Below are 22,743 nucleotides of genomic sequence, written 5' to 3' on the forward strand. Positions count from 1 at the left end.
TTATTTCAGCAGGCAGGACTGGCCTAGGGGTATTTTAAAGGGGTTTTAAATTAAATTTTTAGTAGAAGCGGCCAAATTTAAATAGTTATTTTTAATCTTTTTAAATTTTGTATTGTATCATTGTTTTAAACTGGCTGTAAGCCGCCCTGAGTCCTCCGGGAGAAGGGCGGGGTATAAATTTAATAAAATCAAAATCAAATCAAAATCTTTGCAGTTGTTCTACTCCCACCCCCCAACACCAGCCCCAGCCCCCAGAAGCAGGAGACCAGCTCCTTGTTCAAACAGGCTTCTTCCACAAAGGAGCTTGACATGCAGCAAAGGCCAAAAGGAAAGGCAGGAACAGGTGGGTGGAACGAGTCAGTCTGCACAGGCGCACAGGGCCAGCGGTGTGGTTAGATAGCATGGACAAGGTTTCAATCCGAGATGGGAGCAGCAGTATCAGAGGGGAGAGGAAAAGGAGAGCTGGTGGCAGCAGGGAGGTCACAGAGTTGGGAAAAGGAAGAACGGAGAGGGTTTCTGCAGCTTTCCCAAGGGTCAGACCCTCAGGAAAGGGGGCTAAGGCTGCGGATCTCAGAGCGAGGGAGAAACAAGATAGAATAGAATAGAATAGAATAACAGAGTTGGAAGAGTCCTTGCAGGTCATCTAGTGTAACCCTCCGCCCAAATAGGAGACCCTACACTATTTCTGATAGATGGCAGTCCAGTCTCTTCTTGAAAGCCTCCAGTGATAAATCTCCCACAACTTCTGAGGGCAACCTGTTCCATTGGTTGATTGTTCTCACTGTCAGAAAATTTCTCCTTATTTCTAGGTTGAATCTCTCTTTGATCAGTTTCCATCATTATTCCTTAGTCTGGCCTTCAGGTGCTTTGGAAAATAGGTTGATCCTCTCTTCTCTGTGACAGCCCCTCAAATATTGGAATACTGCTATCATGTCTTCCCTGGTTCTTCTCTTCACTAGATAACCAGTTCCTGTAACCGTTCTTCATATGTTTTAGCCTCCAGTCCCCTAATCATCTTTGTTGCTCTTCTCTGTACTCTTTCTGGAGTCTCAACATCTTTTTTATAGTGTGGAGACCAAAACTGGATGCAGTATTCTAGGTGTGGTCTTACTAAGGCTTTATAGAGTGGTATTACCAGTAGTACCATACGTCATCTTGATTGAATCCCTCTGTTAATGCAACTTAGAATTGCATTGGCTTTCTTGGCTGCCACCCCACAGTGTTGACTCATACTTCACTGATTGTCCACTAAGACTCCAAGATTCCTCTCACAGTTACTGCTATTAAGCTTAGTTTCACCCAATCTATATGTGTACTTTTGGTTTTTCTTGCCTAAGTGTAAGATTTTACTTTTCTCTGCATTGATTTTCATTTTGTTAGATAGGGTCCAGTATACAAGTCTGTCAAGATCCATCCATCTATCATCTAGGGCAGGGGTAGGCAACCTTGGCTCTTTTATGACTCATGGACTTCAACTCCCAGAATTCCTGAGCCAGCATGGCTCAGCATGGAAACCTGTCCCTTTCCCCTCAGCATGACTGGCTCAGGAATTCTGGGAGTGGAAGTCCACGAGTCATAAAAGAGCCAAGGTTGCTTACCCCTGATCTAGGGTGTTGGCTATTCTTGCCTGATGGGTCGACAAAGATTTTCCTCCTTCTAAAATAGATTCTGTGACAAAAGCAGCTGTAACACCCAAACAGTTGGTAGTCTTTGGATAATACTGGCCTGTTGTAGCACACATAGAGGTGGAAAATCATAGGTCCTCCCTGGGCATTTATGCTTTCTTGCTTGACTATCCTGGGTCAACAATTTCCACTGCTGAACAGCATGTGCTATCAGGAAGTTCCTAGTGATGTATAACCAACATGATTTGCTCTCTCTGTGTGTGAATGTGAACACACAACCTGATTTTATGTCAGTCCTGGGCTCATAAGTCAGAAAACTCTACCCTAGCTCATCGAGAACTGCAAGACAGGGGAACGGGCAATAATCTTGTGCTATGATTTGTCCTTAAAGTTCTCAAATATGTAGAGATAAAATGTTTCTGTGCATGGAGATTCTCTTCAATAATATTGAATATAGCTAATGTAGGGCTTAGCCCACATGCTAGGCACAGTTCTCTCTCCTCCTAAGTCAGGGGTAGGCAACCTTGGCTCTTTTATGACTCGTGGACTTCAACTCCCAGAATTCCTGAGCCAGCATGGCTGGCTCAGGAATTCTGGGAGTTGAAGTCCACGAGTCATAAAAGAGCCAAGGTTGCCTACCCCTGTCCTAAGTCTTCATATATTTCAAGACTGCTGGCAGTCTTTTGTTCTCTGACTAAATGCATCTAAATGTTGGGAGTTTACTGTGTTATGATCATGATTCTTTCGTTCATTGGTAATGCCCTTTTTATGTTCTTTTTTTATTAGCAATGTTCTTTTTGCATTGATGTTTTCGTTTGTAATTTTATTTTTTATTGTCTTTATTTTATTGGATTTGACCAAAGGTGTTGGCAGAATAGATAGATTACTTTAAATCTGGTCCTTAAAGTTGGTCTAAACACATTTTGAACAACAATAGAAATCACAAAGTGAAGAGGAGGGCAAAAAATAGACAGTCTTTAGTAATTGGCTAGATCCGCAGCTTTTGCCCCCTGCATGCTTAAGATCTTTAAAAACCCATGCCTTTTGTTGCCAATAAAAGGTTTTAAAAAAACCCACATACATACAACCACCTCCCTGATCATCCCAATTCCTATATCACATGCTCAGATTCGCTGGATCCACAAGGCTTAAAACCAACAGGTCATTTCCATGTGCTAAAGGCAAGCAGAGGATGGGCAAACTGGTGGAGCAAACCCCCATGGCGTCAAGTCAAATCCTTCGCCCACCCTCCTCTTCCTCCTCCTCCTCCACCCCCACCACCTGCGATGTGCTTGCAGACAGGTATCATTCTGATGCATTCAGTGCACTTGCAAAAAGAGGCACAGCCTGAGGGTACCAGCACTTGGAACAGGGCTAGTTCAGAACATCCCTTGCTGGAAGAGAAAAGGAACATGGTCTTGGATTTGGCTGCAAGGCTGCCCCCCCTCCTCCATTTCTCTTCCAGACCTCCCCTGGGATGGCATCCTGTGCTTCTGACTAGCCTTGACCAGTGTGGTGGGATGAGGGGTGCATTTGAGGATGGGAAGGAGTGTCAGGACAATGGTATGACACGTACCCTTCTCAGGATAGGTTTCTTCACTAAGAGTAAATCTAATCCCTTTTCCACCATGGACTAGTAATGAGAAAAGGAAGGAAGGAAGGAAAGGAAGGAAAGGAAGGAAGGAAGGAAGGAAGGAAGGAAAGGAAGGAAGGAAGGAAGGAAGGAAGGAAGGAAGGAAGGAAGGAAGGAAGGAAGGAAGGGAAGGAAGGAAAGGAAGGAAGGAAGGAAGGAAGGAAGGAAGGGAAGGAAGGAAGGAAGGAAGGAAGGAAAGGAAGGAAGGAAGGAAGGAAGGAAGGAAGGAAGGGAAGGAAGGGAAGGAAGGAAGGAAGGAAGGAAGGAAGGAAGGGAAGGAAGGAAGGAAAAGATACAATATTGGAAGGAAAAGGAGAAGGAAGGAGAAGATGGTGGTTGGAAGGAAAAGAACAAGAACAAAAATGTGCAGGAGGACAAGAGAAGGTTGGAAGGGAGGAATGAAAACGGGCAGATGGTGGAGAGAAAAAGAAAAGAAAGATCAGCCCACTCATCTGCTTTAGAAGGCAGCTGGAGAAGCAAAAGGTAGGTTAGGGCAAATGCCAACTTGAATGCTAGAGAAGAAGGCAGAAAAAAAAGGCTAAACAGGAGTTATTTAGTTATTGTACTAAATTTATTAGCCACCTCAATCTGCAAAGTTAACTTTAGGCTAAACCAAAATTTCTGAACTTTGGCCATTTTAAGACTCCCCATACTGGCTGGGGAATTGTGGGACCTGAAGTCCACATATCTTAAAAGTTGCCAAGGTTCAGAAATACTGGGCTGAACTAATGTCTAAGATGCTGACTCCTGTGGACAGCCCTGTAAAAGAAAAAAAAAATCATGTTTCTGGATGAACCAAAGATCCCACTTCTCCCCTGAAGTAGCAGTCAGCAATCTTATTCTACATGAGCCAGAGGCCGTGCTGCTATCACCACTGCCATTATTTTTTTTGGGGGGGGAGGGGATGCATCACTGCACCAAGGCAGCTAGTGAAACCATCACCAAAATGTTGGTCCGAGAGGTAATGAGAGTTTTCTCCTTCTCTCTCGTGGGCAGGGTGAATACATTTCTTTTTAGGACCATGGGCTCGATGATTTGGGGGTGGCAGGTCACATCTAGCCCAAGGGCCCTAGGTAGCTAACCTCTGCTACTAAAGGGATGCTTGCATTTCCTACAGAAACAAATCAGGTGCCTCCCAGCAGCACATGGAGCAAGAGACCAGCGGTCCTCTCATCTTGGCTGCCCAAAAGATTTAGTCATAGCTACTGAAATATCCTAATAAGTAGATATCAATGGGCTTGCTTTCCATTAGAATATACGCTGTAGAGCAGAGGTCCCCAACCTTGGCCACTTTATGACTCGTGGACTTCAACTCCCAGAATTCCTCAGCCAGCCATGCTGGCTGAGGAATTCTGGGAGTTGAAGTCCACGAGTCATAAAGTGGCCAAGGTTGGGGACCCCTGCTGTAGAGTCTGCTTCAAAACAACAGCAGAGGCCCTAATGGGAAGCTCCTAAGCAAATCTATGAAGGCAACTCCATTTCCTCAATGTTTTCTCATCCAGCAGAGTGAGAGTGACTCAGGCGGAGTGTTCCTGAATGTGGAAGTCCCATTTAGCCACATAAAGAACCCAAGAAGGACTCTTGAAGATGAAAGCACACCAAGAGCATCATCTTTAATCTCCTTGGAAAAAGTCAGTGGCCTTACGCAATTCCCATCCACCTAACCTCACTCCTTACCCCCCCAGTTTCCTAGCAAGCGTACGTGGACACCCTCTCGGCCGCTTACCCTGAGTGGACTGCGTCTGGACAAAGGTTTTGATGAGCAAGTCTGTGGCTTGTGTGTAGAGCGAGAGGGCGTAGCGCAGGGATTGCAGATCTGGGCTTTTCTCCAAGAAGGTTTTTTTGAGACCAACTCCTCCTGCATGGAAGTATTGCTGATGGGGAAAAAGGGGGAAAGGAAAAGCAGGAAATCCAGTTTAAGTACACACCCTGTACTTTCAAGACTCTCAACCATTCGCAGGAGGGATAGTTAAGTTTTCACAGTTCTCCTTCCATATGTCATATTGGGTTCCTCGACATACAACCACTTGTTTAGTGACCATTCAAAGCTAAAACAACACTGAAAAAGTGGCTTATGACCAATTTTCCCAACCTACAACCGTTGCAGCATCCCCATGGTCTCCTGATCAAAATTTGGACGCTTGGCAACTGACTCGTATTTATGATGGTTGCAGTGCCCCGGGGTCATGTGATCCCCTTTTGTAATTTTCTGACAATCAAAGTCAATGGGGAAGCCACTTAACAACCACATTATTAACTTAACAAGTGCAGTGATTCACTTAACAACTGTGGCAAAAAGGTTGTAAAATGGGGCAAAATTCACTTTACAGCTGTCTCACTTAGCAAAAGAAATTTTGGGCTAAATTGTTGTCGTAAGTTGCAGACTATCTGTAGCATATAATTAAACCAAACTGACTGGATTAGGCAATGCCCAATGTTACATACAAGTTAACAGAGGTTAACCTTAATAATAATAATAATAATAATAATAATAATAATAATAATAATAATAATAATAATAATAATAATAATAATAATAATAATAATAATAATAATAAAAAAAAAAGTTGGAAGGGACCTTGGAGGTCGTCTAGTCCAACCCCCTGCTCAGGCAGGAAACCCTATACCATTTCAGACAAATGGCTGTCCAGTCTCTTCTTAAAAACTTCCAGTGTTGGAGCATTCACCGCTTCTGGAGGCAGGTTGTTCCACTGGTTAATTGTTCTGTCAGGAAGTTTCTCCTTAATTCTAGGTTGCTTCTCTCCTTGATTAGTTTCCATCCGTTGCTTCTTGTCCTGCCTTCAGGCGCTTTGGAGAATAGCTTGACTCCCTCTTCTTTGTGGCAGCCCCTGAGATACTGGAACACTGCTATCATGTCCCCCCTCGTCCTTCTCTTCATTAAACTAGACATACCCAATTCCAGCAGCCGTTCCTTATATGTTTTAGCCTCCAGTCCCCTAATCATCTTTGTTGCTCTTCTCTGTACTCTTTCTAGAGTTTCAACATCTTTTTTACATCGTGGTGACCAAAACTGGATGCAGTATTCCAAGTGTGGCCTTACCAAGGCATTGTAAAGTGGTATTAATACTTCATGTGATCTTGATTCTATCCCTCTGTTAATACAGCCTAGCATTGTGTTGGCCTTAGACCTGTGTAAATTTAACTGTTAGATCTTCAACTCATCTCTAGCCATAGTACCACTTTTGCTTCATTTCCACTCATTTCAGTTATGGTAAACATCTATGGGTGTCAGTGACATTATCCTACTTTATAGTCCCAGGACAGCTAAGATTGGATCCGAGATGACGGTTTCCTCAAGGCCATTCAACAAGCAGCAATTTGAACCCAGAACTTCCCAATGGTCTATCCACCATGCCCTATTGATTCTAAAATGACAAATACTCAAAAATGGGAATTGCAATTAAACCCATATGTACCCACTGAAATTCAACTTGTTCTCAGAATCTAAAACAGTCTTTCTCAAGCTTAGGAACTTTAAGATGGGTGGACTTCAACTGCCAGAATTCCCCAGCTTCTTCCCACGCTTAAGAAACACTGATCTAGAATTTAGCTGGGATAAAGGGTGGGGAGAATATGGAATTATTTACCTTGATGGTATCCAGAGCAAGTTCCACCACAGCACACTGTTTGGGTGTCAAACTCTTAGCTTCCTCACGTACCATGTGATCCTGGCAGGAAGAAGCCATGATGTGTAATAACTGTCTACACAAGATAACCATAACTTCTGTTTTCTATACATGTCTAACCATGAGCCACCCTATGTATTCATTCTGAGACTGCATTTGGAAACCTAGACCTTTAAGAAGGGCATTTGGGTGATTTGAATGGGAAAGGAAGATTGATCAGGTTATTTGGAGTCTCTTCCAAGTTCCCTCACAGTTCAGTTCCTTGTTGGCTACCTTTCTTCTCAGAATCATTCTCTAACAGAGAGGAAAAATACTGTAGCCAACAGGAACAAAAAGATAAACTTCCTCCTAAAAATAACAATGTCTCTCTGCCCCAGAAAAATGAAACACATTAGGATTCGCTCTTCTTTTCTTCCCCAACCCTTAAATTTGAATTTAACAACTCAGTAATATTCTCGGTTGTAAGATTAATTTTTATTTATTTATATCCCACCTTTATTATTTTTATAAATAACTCAAGGCGGCAAACATATCCAACACATATTCCTCCTCCTATTTTCCACACAGTAGCAACCCTGCAAAGTGGTTGGGCCGAAAGAGAGTGATTGGCTCCAAGTCACCCAATCAGCTTTCATTTCTAAGGCAGAACTAGAATTCACAGTCTCCTGGGGACTGGCCCAAAGTCACCCAGTGGGCTTTCAGGGCTAAGACAGGACTTGAAATTATGGTCTCTTGCTTTATAGTGTGGCGTCTTAACAACTAGACCAAACTTGCTCATGAATGCAGAAGATGGGTTGATTAGAATCATAGGGGTGGAAGTAGCCTCAGAGGTCTTCTAGTCTAACCTCCTGCTCAAGGCAGGAGAGACCTTATGCCATCTTGGTCAAATGGTCGCTCAGTCTATTTTTGAAAACTTCCAGTGATGGAGCACAGATTAATTGTTCAGTTAATAATTATTTCATTAATTGTTCATGCCACAAACTAACCCTTGGTTTATTGAATTAATCTGGTTTACTGAGTTTCCACAATAATCCGAATCCTAAATGAATACACTGACTTAACTTATACAACATAAGGGATCACAAATTTCAAAACAACATTTTGATCTAGTGGATTATTTGACCTCATGCACTGTCTCACAGCCTGTAGTGTATAGACCGGTGTTTCTTAACCTCGGCAGGTTTAAGATGGGTGGATAGTTGGGTCCTTACCATTTCTATGATGCAATTGTCCCTTCCAATATGCTTGTAGCACAGAAGCTGGTCTTCTGTCTGACCGACTCTGACTTTGCTACTCTTTCCCTGCATTGCTTACCTTCAGTTTTGAAAGCTGCCCTAATTCCTTGGCTGCATTGAAGATCATCTGCGTACCCTAAAGAGCAGGAAGAATGAAAAGAAGAAAGAATATATAATAAAGAGAAGGAGGCAATTTCACACCCACTTTTTAAAATACCTTTTCATAATTCCGAGACCGCCTTCTGCCGCAGATTCCTTCCCACAGACCGGTACGCTCCCACAGAGTGGGTCTCCTCAGGGTGCCGTCGGCCAAGCAATGCCGGCTGGCGACCCCCAGGGGGAGGGCCTTCTCTGTGGGTGCCCCCACCCTCTGGAACGAACTACCCCCCGAGATTCGGATAATTCCGGATCTCCTTACCTTCCGTCGNCCTGACCTAGGGTGGATTTTATATTGGGTTTTTTAGGAATTTGAAAGACGCAACTCTAAATTTGGTTTAATTCGGTTTTAAGGGGGGGATTGTATATATGTTTTGGTTTTAAGTATGTTGTGCGCCGCCCTGAGTCCCGTCGGGAGAAGGGCGGCATATAAATTAAATTAAATAAATAAATAAATAAATAAATAAATAATTTAGGGTAAGAAAATCAGATGACCTTCTATTCAGGGGGGCTTCACAGGAATGCCATTATAATATACTGTATAATTGATTTATTTTGCCAGACCTGGGAATTATATTATGGCTTTTTAATAAGGGACTGTCAAGTCAATTACAGCATAGATATTTTGTGTCACCTAAGGATTTAATGGTCCTGTGATCATTTGGACTACTGGAGCAAATTTGTAGATTTTTTTCCTCATTGGATAGTTGCTTTGTCTCTGAATAATCTACTTTTATTTCTAAGGAGAATATTATATATTTGTAAACCTAACAAAGATGATTAGATATGTAAATACATACCTTCCAGTTTTCAGAAAACCTGTTGTTCCTTTTATTAGGTCTTCATAGTCTTTAAAGAACATTTTAAATGAAAATGCAGATTCCTTAACATAACATTTCCTGACTTAACATTATTCACAATTTTTACCTGAGTGGAAAAGAAAGAAACCTCTGAACTCCTCTTTCTGAATTAAAATGTCTTTGATTTTAATCTTATGACACCGAACCAGAGTCCTTGTTCATGATATATAGCTCATTGGAAGTTATCCAATGTGACCCCAATTTTTAAACAGGGAAATAGATGAAATCATAGGCTGATCAGTTTAATGCCTCTTATGAGCAAACTAGTAGAAATGATAATCAAAGAAAAAAATAACTAAGCCCACAGAGAAACTGCATGGGTTCTATAAAGATAAATCCTATTTCACCAATTTTCTTAGAGAGTATCAACAGCCATGTGGATTAAGGTGACAGCCCTGACCCCCAGCAATCACTACTATATATTATTCAGCAATGGAACAATTCTGATATGATATGACCAAGTTCTGATGTTTTCTCACATGATTATGACAAATCTTTAGGGGGTTTTCGTCTTCTTTATAAAAAAAATTACTGGCTACATACACAATTCAAAGTAATATGCTCCATATAGAATAGTCCTGACTCCTATACTTGAATAAATTTCCAAGAAAGAGCCTGAATCCTGAATAACATAGTTCATCCTCCTACATACATATTCAATTCCCTACAGTTGCAACATTAGTGATAATGTCATACACAGCTTCTTGAAGGCAGCCTATTTGCACTGGTGGAATATGCATACATTCTGCTGTAAATCATAAAATGCCTAGTAGAGGGCATTTGAACAGCCATAATTTATAAATCCAGATTTCCTAATAACACTCTCAATACTGCATCTTATAGGTTCATTGGTGAGTGGCTTTCCAGATTGTGTTTTGAATCATTGCCAGCCACAAAATCCAGCTCATGCCCCTTCACTATTTCAGAAACTCACCCAGTCTCTGGAGCAAGAGTGGACAACTCACAGACAATTCTACCCCATACTCCCCTCACAAAAGGACAAAAAAAAAACCCATTATATTCCACAAGGGTAGACTGGTTTCATTTGGATCTATTAATCCTTCTCTTTTCTATTTGTTTCACAGACATCCAATATAATCAATCATTTTTCCATCCATCCATCCATCCATCCATCCATCCCTCTATCCATCCACTTTACAATTTAATCATCTTACATTTCAAGTTGCCATTTTTTTATGGTTGTTACTATGCAAGTCCCTATGTATTGACCCCTACCCCAGCTTTGGTCAATTGAAACCTTCATATATAGTAATGCATTTATTCTCAAAGAGAGGAACTATCCTTTTTTCTCCCAACCATGCACAAGGCTCTTTGGAAGTCTTTTCAACTGATGACCAAGATACAAACATTTTATATAGCAACACAGAGAGTCCCCACCCCTTTTGAAAAGCCTCACTTGCTTGCAACAGTTCCTGCCCCATCTACTCAATCATTTCCCCACATATTTGGTTTTACATCTTCATCCCTCCCTCTCTGCCCCTATGGTTTGGATGTCTTCCACAGCCCTCCAAACCCAACCACCACCACCCCCGTGCCCTCCCTCTACCCACTCACATGCAGACAGTCAAGCAAGCAAGCTGAGCAAAAGATTTCAGAAGGAAAATATTGAACAATTGCTGGGGTTTTGGTTGGAAACAGAGACTAACAAACATGAGGTTTTAAAAGAGCAGCCAGTTCCAAGTAGCAAATTCTGGTAAGAAAGAAGGACGAGAGACAAACAGACAAAGGATTCAAATGACCACAGGAAAGAAAAACTGGCAGGTGGGAGATTTTCATGGGGAGGATAGGCAAGAAAACAAAAATAGATGAAGCAGAACAAGAATTAAATGGAGAATCCTTACTTCAGTGTGACTGGGGAGCTTCACCCTAGTCTGTGGAAAGAACAGCACTATTTGTATGATTGCAGCATCTAGAAAACTTATGACAGCAATACAACACCCTCCCTTCCCCACAACCATGCTGACATCAGATGCCATCTGTGCAAAGACCGTGATGGTTGGGACAATAGGGTTACCGGCACACCTGGACAATATCAGATCTGGAGGAAAGCTATTTTTATTGGAAATGTCATGACCAGTTTATGGAGCGTTGATCTGCATTGCTATTTTAAATGGGTTAAACAGAAAATTAAGAAAGATTAAACTGGAGTTGTGATACTTTTCATAACGCATCCTCCAAAACGACTCTTTTGTTTGAATTTACACTAAAAACTTTAGATCTGATTTCCACCAGATTAATTATAATGAATTCATGGGGCTACTTTTGAAATTCCTCTCCTCCTTGAAGGCTTTCATTATTCTTTACTCATGATCCAAAATGGATCATTTATAGTCCATTGTTCTAAGTTTTAAAAATTTCCATCTTTATAGGACTCTTCTGTCAATCTCCTAATTTTCTGCTAAACTTCTCCTTTTGCATATCTAACCCAGCTCAGTCAGAATTTGGGTTGTAGCTCTCATTTAAAATATGATAAGAACTAATTCAATTTTTGAAATATAGGCAGGCTTAGTGACTCATGTACTCCCTGGCCAAGGAGACTTTGTACCATAACATGCTTAGATCTCTGATCTAGGAAATCATCTAATTCAGGGCCAAAATTATGACAAAGCCAAAGCATTTATCCTCCAAGAGGTCCCTTCCAACTTTATTATTATTATTATTATTATTATTATTATTATTAATAGGAAGCAAACGATGTCTTCAATAAACACTACTCATCCAATCTCTGAGTCAAGATTTGAACAAAAATGAATGGATCTTATTCACATTACTGCTTTTTGCTTTGAACATTTGGCTTGTGAAGAAGGGAACCTCCTGTTTTTTAATTCCTTTGAGGAAGGAATGGTGGACCTTGATAGAGATGTGCATGCTTCAGCAATGACTGGCAATTGGTTCAGACAAAGCATACTCTTATTTCCATATTACTCACAGGACACTTGGCTTATTGATCAGCTACCCCTCAACTTCTGCCTACCCTTTGATCTAAAGTTTCCACACACACAAAAAAGAGAGAGAGAATTGAGTTCTCCGTTGGAAGATTAGTTCTATACCCAAACTACTATCAATATCATTATTCTTTTTCTAATATTAAACCAGAATTTAACCTTTCACCTTAAGACCTGCATTCTTTTCTGCCTACATGATATCCCATCTCCTAGAAATACATTTCTCGACTTTGATGTTTGTTGTAACTACTTAAAAACACTTTAATTGATAGCATGAACAACATCCAACAACTCTTTAATATGAAGAAGCTACATTATTTTATCTGAAGTTATTTTTTTCAAAATATATATTTTCTGTCCAGAAAAGCTATTGAATACGTAGCTTTTATCATTAATGTTAATGTGTTGGATTTGATTAAATGTTAATATGTATATGCAGCATTTATCAATAACGAACTATATTATCCTTAATTCCTGAATTACCCATCATTATTTCATTTCTGAACAGTCCTCTTTTGCGTTCTACTTCCAGATGATTTAATGCTATACAGTTTCTGATCACTTGGCAGCCCCAAAAGAACAGGAGAGGGTCCAATAGTAGCCCCAGAACACAATCTAGTATGCTTGGATCTTAATTTTATAGTATGTTTTCAATTATCATTCCTACACATTCTCCTTTATTTATTTCACATAATTTCTATTCTGTCAACTTCATTGGATTCTGGGAGGCTCACAACAGTATATAGCTCACTTATTAATTTATTAATAACCTTTCTGTGGTTTTTATAATAAATTCAAAAAATTCCACCCCGCAATAATGAATTAATCCATTTACAGAAGAAAAAGATAACAAATCCAACAAAAAATCCAACAAAATTAAAAATGCCATCAGAAATTTGAACTTTGGGAATATCTATCTATCTATCTATCTATCTATCTATCTATCTATCTATCTATCTATCTATCTATCTATCTATCTATCTATCTATCTATCTATCTATATTTCCCAACCCTGGCAACTTTAAGATGTGGACGTCAACTCCCAGCCAGCATGGTTGGCTGGACAATTCTGGGAGTTGAAGTCCATTCATTTTAAAGTTACTAAGGTTGAGAAACACTGATCTATGGTATTTATTATATTTAGTTGGGAGTTGAACTACTCAGCTGAGTCAAGATTTCTCAGCTGAGTCAAGATTTCATTGTGTATATTTTGTGTATACTGTACGCACAGTATTCTGCCCTGAAATTCCCTGTATATATCCTGTCCTCCTTTTCCCATATACCCTATACAATGAAAGAATATCTTGGAGTGAAACATACGCTCAACTTGTTTTGTCTCTGGTTGGTGGATGGATGGAATGCAAGACAAACTGTCCTGATCTGTTTACCAGAGATATATGGAGGTAAACATCATGTATAACAGTGGCATCTCCAAGTTAGTTGCTACCTCTATCCCCGTTATCTCTCCTCTATCAAATATAAGAGGATAAGAACTTTGGAGTAGCAATTTTGGAGTTCTACCTCCCTTAAATTGCTACCGTAGCTCTAACAGAGAGTGGTGTTCCAACTAATGCCTATCACATCATCCGAGCTGCTGCTGCACAGTATGGACACAAATACAGGTCCTCTAGACGATGAAATCCATGCTACTACACTAAACAGCCCCTTCCCAGACAATCAAAGACACACAACAGTATATATCTTAACAACATAAACTATGAAACACAAAGATCGACCCATATTGATGTCAAAGCCACAGCTGACTTCTTGAACATTTCAGCTGGGCTGGGTGAGTCGGTGATAGGCGCAATGTCAGTTGGGTCTTTTGCTACAGACAGACAAAAGAGTGAGAATGGCTCATTACCTTCTCAGTCCCCTTCCCATGCTTTCTTAAGAGGGTTCCCTGTAGAAACAATATCACAAATTGATCATTATGGAAGGAGAGGAGAAACATGTCTTGGTGGGGGTATCACAAGGAAAAAGGAGTGGGGAAAGGAAGGAGAGATATTCAAGCTCCATTACCGTGGGATTATCTCTAGAGAACAGCATCGTCAGAAGATGTAGGCTAAACTTGGCACTGAATCTGCATTTTGCCCCCAAAGACTCACTTCTTCTCATCTGAACAACACCCCAAATTGGTCAGAAATAGATATACAGTAGGTCACAAGAACTGACTTATGACATCCGGCCCTGGAGACAATCACTCTTGCTTGCATAGCTGAACTACTGCAATGCACTCAACACAAACCTGCTTGGGAAGACTACCCATAAATTGCAGTTAGTTTGAAATGCAGCAGCCTTCTTATTGAGGAATGAAGTCATTGGAGTCATGTAATGCCACTGTGGTCAACCATGAATTCTAGTTACAATTTTGGTTTTGATCTATAACTCCCTTGGCCCCTGGATACACAACCCACCTGCTTTGTATTTTATAGCATTTAAGAGCATTTATTTTAGAAATTGTGTTAAGCGTTTTGTGTGAACATAACTTTTGTGTGCATGCCTTTCTCCCTCCTGCCATCAGAATTTCAGATAAAGCACAGAGATTTAACAGGATTTGGAACTTTTTGTGGGAAGTGTTGCAGTGTTCCTTAGCAGGACAGATTTGTAGAAATCTATAGTCTAAAAGTTTCTCTAGGTATTTCCTTAGATACAACTTAATTAAAACAGTTCCTATTTCATCTGATGTCCTCTTGATATATTTAGCAGTGAACTACTTTTAATGCTTGCTAGCTTGGCTACGAGATGGTGGGAATTGTAATCCAATATACCTGCAGAGCACCTGGCTAGAGAAGGCTGGATATACAGAATTATAGCTAAGGAAGGGATGGGCACATTAAATGCTTGGTGTAGGATCTGTTAAAGGAAATTAGAAGGTCAGGGCACTGTTAAGGGACAATGCTTTTATCTATCCCTGCGGGAAATAATGTGAAAACACTGAAATGATAGTCTCCAAAAGAGGGCAGGATTAAACCTTAACTCTGACAACTGTGATATGCCTAGGTTAGTGTAAAAAAATGTACAGATGTGACCTCTTGACCAGATAGGCCTGGCAATATGGGTGGGTCCATGTCCTAAAATGTGTGTATGTGTTTGGGGGGATTTATTTGCTGATTGTGTGCCCTTTCTTGATATGTCCCCTCAGCCTGTGTGCCTTGGAAGAGTTAGTAGCTAAGGTCCCAAAGCATAAAACAAACGTACCTAACTTAATGTCTACTAGATGGACACCATTTAGAGATGGGCACCATGTTGGCTGGGAATGCTGGGCACTGCACAGCCATCAACATTGGAGGAAATCAGGTTGGGGATGGTAAGTCTCAGATATTAAATTTGAAAAGCTCACACTGACATAACGTGCAGTAGACATGTCCTCTTCTCATGATATGGGCCATACCTTTGGGCCATAGCAGAGTACTGTATCTGTAGCAAGGTGCCCACCAAAGATCACTTGGGATTTCTTGTCTTCTTCATCCAATATTCCCCCAAGTCTATATCCTCCCATATGCAAGGAACATTTCACCAGACAAGTTGTTCCTTCACAACTCCAAAGAATGTAAGAGGAAGGGAGACTGAATTTGAAGAAAGCTCTTCTCAAAAATTGACTTCCTCACCCTTCCTATAAAGTCTCACAGGTAGACCTGAACACCTGATCCTTGTAACTCAGTGGCAAGAGTAACCCTTCCCTCCTCCCAGCTCCCCAGGAGACAACCCCATTATAGCTTCCGACATGGAGAAGTGAGGGACAGACTTTCCACCAAGACGTCATAGCTGGCGCGAAGCAGCTCAGCAACAAGGGGGAAGAGGGCACAGAGCAAGAAAAGGCAAAGGCGTTGGGAAGGGGCAGGAGCAGGAAGAGAAGGCATGGGGACAAGGTAGGCAGCCACCACAGAACAACAGAAAAACCAGCTCAAGTTACTTTGGGTAGGAAAGATACTAGACGCAAGGCACATGGACAGGGCGGGAGAGAGAGACAAACATGAGAGACAGGGGTGACCTGCCGTACTTACAATCATCTGCCAAGGTGAGAGGAGCGGAGCAATTAGAAAGAATAACCATGAGTAGGCCATCACCTTCATTTCCATTGTGTCCCCGCCCAACTTATTCTCATCCCCACAACCTCCCACAAATACAACAATCCCTCGTGAAACACAACCAGAGAACTGATGGGAACATCCCCGTACAACACAGAAGTGTTGTATCCTCTGTGAATATCACAGATATGAAGAATGACTGGCAGTTGTAGAAAAACCATGTTGATTTAAGGTCAGTTAGCTTAAGCTTGAAGTTCCTGTCCACACCTCCCTTAATTCAATCACACGATTCATCAGTTTAATGACAGGGACTCAACCTTCATGCTCATTTTAAATTACAGTAGCATTTTTAGAAAGACCATTTGAAAGCAGAACTACCTACTGAGAGGTATGTCCTCACCTGAGGATCTCCTGGGGAAAATGAGCTAGTTAGAGGAAGGACATGGTGGGACTTGACTAGTCAACTCACAATGAAGTTCTTGGTTTGCAAGATTTTACTACTGAGAATTCATCAGCTCAGCTTTAGAAAGAAGCTGTTAAAGTGAATTTCTTTCGAAGCATGTACAAAAGGCTAAGTTGTTCCTCATGTATTTGTAGAGGCGCAACAAAAGTACTATATTCCTTAGCAATGTCTTAGTTCTTAGGTGCAAAGAACTTACGTATAAAGAAATTTTCAGTGAAAGTGAAATGAGAACAATGTAAAGGAAGAATGAGATGAGTCACAGAAAAGGGTATCTAGCTTTCATTCCATCCTTTTCTAATCTCTCACCTTCCAGCTGTTTTGGTTTATACTTTCCAGCCTCTCTCACATCACAACACAACACAACACATTCAAAAACCCAATCTGGCTGAGGATGGAGAAGTTATGGTCCATTGCAACATCAGACTAAGGAAGACTATTCTGTTCCAAGAAATATTTCTCTTATTCTTTGCTTCCCAAATCACCTACACACCCACCCAATCTGCAATTAGAAATCTTGAAGGATTCTAAGGGGGGTTGGAACATAAAGTATTTCCTCTTTAGTAATCCTGGCCCCATACTTCTCTCAATTATATCCTTTCAACAGGAAAGTTAAGATTCCCAAAATCTGGAAATTTAATTTATGCCCTGATTTTCACTTAATTGCCAGTCTCAGATTTTCTCAAGATGTAACACACACACACACACACACACACACACACATACACATCAACCAACCAACCAACCAACCCACAAAGTCTCTAGAAGTTGAGTTTGCCTAAGACAGTGTTTCTTAATACTGGTGGCTTGAAGATGTGTAGACTTCAACTCCTAGAATTTCCCTTGTTGGCTGAAGATTGCTGGGAGGAGAAATCCACAAATCTTCAAGTTGCTAAGTTTGAGAAACATTGAACTAGGACAGTGATGGCAAACCTTTTAGAGACTGAGTGCCCCAAAACTGGCCCCGCCCCCGCTCCACCCCCTGCCCTGCCCCTGCCCCGCCCCGCCACCACCCTGTCCCCCACCCCACCTGCCCACAGTGACAGGGCCACTCACTGCCTCCAGGGCCCGCCGCAGATTGCCCAGGCAGCCCAGCAGCGCTATGGTGGCCATGCCCTCTGCCTGCGCCCCACAGCATCAACTGTGTGGGATGGGGCATGAGGGCAGAATCTCGTCTACGCTGCCTGGCTGCCATGTCCTTGGCTGCGCTGCTCCGTGTGGGCCACGCTCGAGGGTGACTCTCCTCCAGAGGGGCTGCTGGAGAGGAGGGGGTCGTGGGGGGAGGCGAGGCTGGGGCAACGGCAGGTGTGCCCACAGAGAGGGCTCCGAGTGCCGCCTCTGGCACGCGTGCCATAGGTTTGCCACCACTGAACTAGGAGAAGAATCATAAAACAACCCATTTTGATGGCGTCTAGGTAATGTATAACAAAATAAATTAGATTAAAAGAATAGAAAGTAAAGCAATCAAATTCTTATGGAATATTCTGGCAGGGTCCGCAGTCACCTAGGATCAAAGGCAGGACAGAAGTGCGCTATCTTTGCTTGCTTCTGAAAGGCAAGGAAGCAACTCTCTAGGGGGCAGTTGCTGATACCAGTAGGTGCTGCAAGAATAGCTGTGCACTCCCTGGAGATAAATGAAGTTGTATCCCTCCCCCTCTGTTGAGAGAGGGCTGTTCAATTTTGATATTTATGTGAAGCCGCTGGGGGAGATCATCCGTGGCTTTGGGGTGGATTTCCATCAGTACGCTGATGATACTCAGCTGTACATTTCCACCCCAGGCCACCCCAATGATGCCCTTGACGTGATGGCCCGGTGTCTGGAGGCCGTACGGGTCTGGATGGGGAGAAACAGACTCAGGCTCAACCCTTCCAAGACTGAGTGNTCTACATGGGGCTCCCCTTGAAGAGCACTCGGAGGCTCCAGTTAGTCCAGAATGCAGCTGCGCGGGCGGTGATGGGAGTGACTCGTCGCTCCCATGTAACGCCGCTGCTGCGCGAGCTGCACTGGCTGCCTGTGGCCTTCCGGGTGCGCTTCAAGGTGTTGATTATCATCTTTAAAGCGCGCCATGGCATCGGACCTGGCTATCTCCGAGACCGCCTTCTGCCACAGATTACCTCTCACCGGCCGATACGCTCCCACAGAGAGGGCCTCCTCAGGGTGCCGTCAACCAGACAGTGTCGGTTGGCGACCCCCAGGGGGAGAGCCTTCTCTGTTGGAGCCCCCACCCTCTGGAACGAACTACCCCCAGAGATCCGGGTGATTCCAGATCTCCCCTCCTTCCGCCGCGCCCTCAAGACATGGTTATTTCAGCTGGCAGGACTGGCCTAAGGGGTATTTTAAATTTGGTTTTTAAATAATTTTTAAAAATAGAAAGGCCTATTTATTTTAACCACATTTTAAATTTGTATATTATATTGTTATTCTGTTTTAAATTGGCTGTAAGCCGCCCTGAGTCCACTAGGAGAAGGGCGGGATATAAATGTGATTAATAAATAAATAAATAAATAAATAAATAAATAAAGATATAAATAGCTCTTTGACCCTTCTTTCAAACCAGCGTTCCTCTCTGTCCAAAATGTGGTTTGAAAGAGAGGTCAAAGAGGCCATCTATGTCAAAACTGAACAGCCTTCTCTCAACAGAGGGGGAGGGATACATCATCATTTATCTCCAGTCTACCACACAGTCCTTTCAGCAGTTCCAAGAAGGGTCCGCACCCATTTGCACCAATCAGGTGACCCTGAGGACACAGATAAAACTCCAAGTGGCCTCAGCAACTCTCTAAAAGAATGCAAATGACCAGCTGTCTGCAAGGAGTATAAATCCTTCCATTTCCCACCATTCCAGTCAGAGTTGAAGAAGCTTCTTGGATGAGAAGCGGAACGTCTTCAAAGAAAAACAAGAAAGTCCAGTTGCCTCTTGAAAAAGCACCTTTGGGACAACCATGACCTGGATGACTGAGAATCTCCATAGATAGCAACTGGGTCTTTCACTATAATGTCCATAAACCACTGTTTTTAGTTAGAAGATGAGAGACTCCTAGAAAGAACACTACTATATGTAAGTTGTTGTTTTTTGCTTTCACACCCTCTTTGTCCCATCTCTGCATCACTTATCTCCAAGCGTTCCCTAAATCGGAGCTTCAGAAATCTCCACTCTTCTAAAGAGCTTCACTCTTCTTAAAAAAAAAGGGGGGAAGTTTGCCCACCTGTCTCCCCCTGGAACATCTATTTGCATCTTAGAGAAAAAGCTAGCCTTTGATCCAGAAATGCTAGGTTTCTACAGTGAATTGTTTGTTTAATTATTTGAAGAAAGGAACATTTAGTCATGCCAGCTACTATCTGCAGTGTAAAGAACAACAATCCAGAAATACATCTGTTGGTTTTGAAAATGACATCTCTGATGCAACTGTAGCTTCCACAGTTAGGCTGCCCATACGAAACCTTGGTTATCCAACTATGATATGGGAAGGCTATAAGCAAACCACAAGAACTACTCCTAAACCCTCTTTCTGGTTCAGTCAATTTATATCCCGTCTTAGCTCTTTAAAACAGGAGCTAAGAGAATTGGTTGAAGGGAACTTCATCCTGGCTACTACTGTAATTTAAGGACAGAATGGCCTCTGAAAGTGGGAGAAACTGAGAAAAGTCTGGGACATCCCAATACTTCCTCTGATTGATTCACAGAGATGGTCAAATTTAGCTCAGAAGAAGCAGAGTCAACACTGCACACACATGTAAAACTTGTACCCAAGACAGAATCCATGTTTCCAAAGGATCATATCTTTGTCATCTGTCAAACGTAGAAGAGAAATCTATAATGGAGAGCTATCAATATTTATGGAAGCTCACCTGACATTTCAAACCTCATTTCCCAGGTTCGGTATTGCATGGAGAACTTCCACAGATCTAGGACCCTGCTGTAGAAAGCCCCCTCTAAGTATGTAGGGGAATGAGAACAGTATCCAAAGAAAGGAAGGGCAATGTTTGTGTCTGTATTTCCCATTCTTATATGTTAGGAGATGAGTTAGGTCTAAAGAAAACTATAAGATCTTATTCCACAGAATTCTAATTCTAGTTTACTTCTATTTGTCTTCCAGAGAAGAGGCCATAAAAGGAGCTTGAGTCCCTCCCACAAAGTTCTGACTTTTGACTTTTGCAGAAATAGACCCGAGGTTTTAGAGACATCGTAACAGTTATAGCATTTTGTTTATGTGAAACACACATCTGAACAGTGAGGTCCAGGAATGTACCTAGTTCAAATCCAAGTGGAGAATCTTACCGAATCATGTGGCCAGTGCATATTTTCTGACAGAATATCAACTCGCTTTTAAGCTGGCCCCTCACAGAAAATGTCTAGTTTTCCACATCCCCAGAATATTGGGAAGTCGGTTGCAGGGGCCGGAAGGAGGATATCATCCCATGTTAGCAGGACTCACCGTCTGGTCAGTTAGTGGAGGAAGTACAATTGTCTTCTCCATTGTATTCATGACAAGTTTCCAGAGTTCCTTCAGCACTCGTTTCAGGACAGTCTTCTCACAAATTTTGGCAAACAGAGTCAAGCTAGGATGAAAAAAGTTAACGCAACAAAGAAGAGGATGAGCATTTTAAGGTTAACAGCTGAATGAACATGACAATCTCCAATACTTTGGGCCTGGGATAGGACGGAAAAATTTGGGCTCAAGTATTATATGGGCTGCTCGGAGAGGGATGATCAAGAAAATGCCTGTTTATGTGCATGCATTCACATGAACAAAGATTCCCCAAGCATCTTCTCTGTCCTAGAAATCACATGGCAGTTGAGACTGCTAGGAAGGGAGCTGAAGCCACCCGTGCCCCCTTCTCTATTGATTTAGACTGCAAAAGTCAAAAGAGTCATAGATTGCAGCAAAGAGATACAGTACAGGGAAGTGTAGCTCTTTGTGATCATCTAAGGATCGTCTGGATTTTTTTTTTGCAGGTATGGAAACTTCTGCCCATGCTTAAGGTAGCAAAGTTGCAATCACTGCCAACTTCAGCCTGTTCCTGAAAGGTCCAACAATCACAGAGTCTTCTTAATGAAAAAAGCAAAATCTTGACAGCATTTGCTTTTCTGCTGACTTCCCTCTTTATTTACTGAGCTATGTGGGAAGAAGTGCAGCCCCATAGAATATGCTCGGTACAGATAAACTGAATTTACGACCACAATTGGGACTGGAACTTCCTTTGCTAAGCAAGGCATTTATCAAGTGAGTCACATCACATTTTTTGTGTGCAGGTTGTTAAGTGAATCCAGCTTCCCCCTATTGACTTTGCTTGTTGGCTGAGAAAGCGACAAGTGACAATCACGTGACCACGGGACACTGCAACCATCACAAATACACACCAGTTGCCAAGTACTCGAATTTTGATCATGTGACTGTGAGGAGGCTGCAACGGTCCTAAGTGTGAGGATTGGTCATAGGTCATATTTTTCAGTGCTGTTGTAACTTTGAATGGTCACTAAACCAATGGTTGTAAGTCAAGGACTACCTGTACAAAGCACAGACCACAAAGAAGACTCTATCATTGCTGGACCAAATCTCACTATGGAGGTGCCTCTAAGTTTCTTTTAATTGAATTTTCTCCATGCGGATATAATTAAAAACATAACCTGCCTAGAAAACCAACACTGAGTAGGCAGAGTGCATCTAAGCTTCAAAAATTATATTCAGCAGCCAAATTTTACATTGACAACTTGCCTATGTAAAAATCGTTCTGACTGTTACTCAAAGAATAATTGAAAGACAATTAAATACGGTTTTTAACAAAGGTCAAGAAACAGGAAGTGGTTTAATAAAGAAAAAAATATGCAGGAAAAAAAGTAATTGAAACAATTTAAAAAAATGAAAGAGAAATGCAACAAATAAAGACCCAAAATCTGGTAGCTAAAATTTCTACCTTATACCCCTGGGTCTGCACTCACTTGCTATCCAGGAGGTCCATAATAGGCTGTAAGACGTTGTCAGCATCCTGAGCCACACTGCTGCAGGCACTGGCAGGCACGTTCCCGGTGCCTTTCACTTGGCTCAGGATGTCTCCCATCTGCTTCACACAGTCCTCTATGTGTGGCTGAAAACTGGAGAGAAACAGAAGCGCTCACCTGACGTTCTA

General features: G+C 42.0%; 1 protein-coding gene across 1 annotated transcript in view; it reads right to left on the reverse strand.

Moving 5' to 3' along the window:
• UNC13A (unc-13 homolog A) overlaps window positions 1–22,743 on the reverse strand; it is a 131,692-nt gene that overhangs the window by 5,991 nt on the left and 102,958 nt on the right. Inside the window, 8 exon segments of the mRNA XM_015809933.1 lie at window positions 4,985–5,132; window positions 6,867–6,947; window positions 8,220–8,276; window positions 11,019–11,048; window positions 13,987–14,025; window positions 16,130–16,135; window positions 21,051–21,174; window positions 22,556–22,708. Coding sequence (XP_015665419.1) covers window positions 4,985–5,132; window positions 6,867–6,947; window positions 8,220–8,276; window positions 11,019–11,048; window positions 13,987–14,025; window positions 16,130–16,135; window positions 21,051–21,174; window positions 22,556–22,708 — 638 coding nt within the window.

Source organism: Protobothrops mucrosquamatus, unplaced genomic scaffold (genome assembly GCF_001527695.2).
Source record: "Protobothrops mucrosquamatus isolate PMUCROS unplaced genomic scaffold, P.Mucros_1.0 scaffold6, whole genome shotgun sequence".
Classification (NCBI taxonomy): domain Eukaryota; kingdom Metazoa; phylum Chordata; class Lepidosauria; order Squamata; family Viperidae; genus Protobothrops; species Protobothrops mucrosquamatus.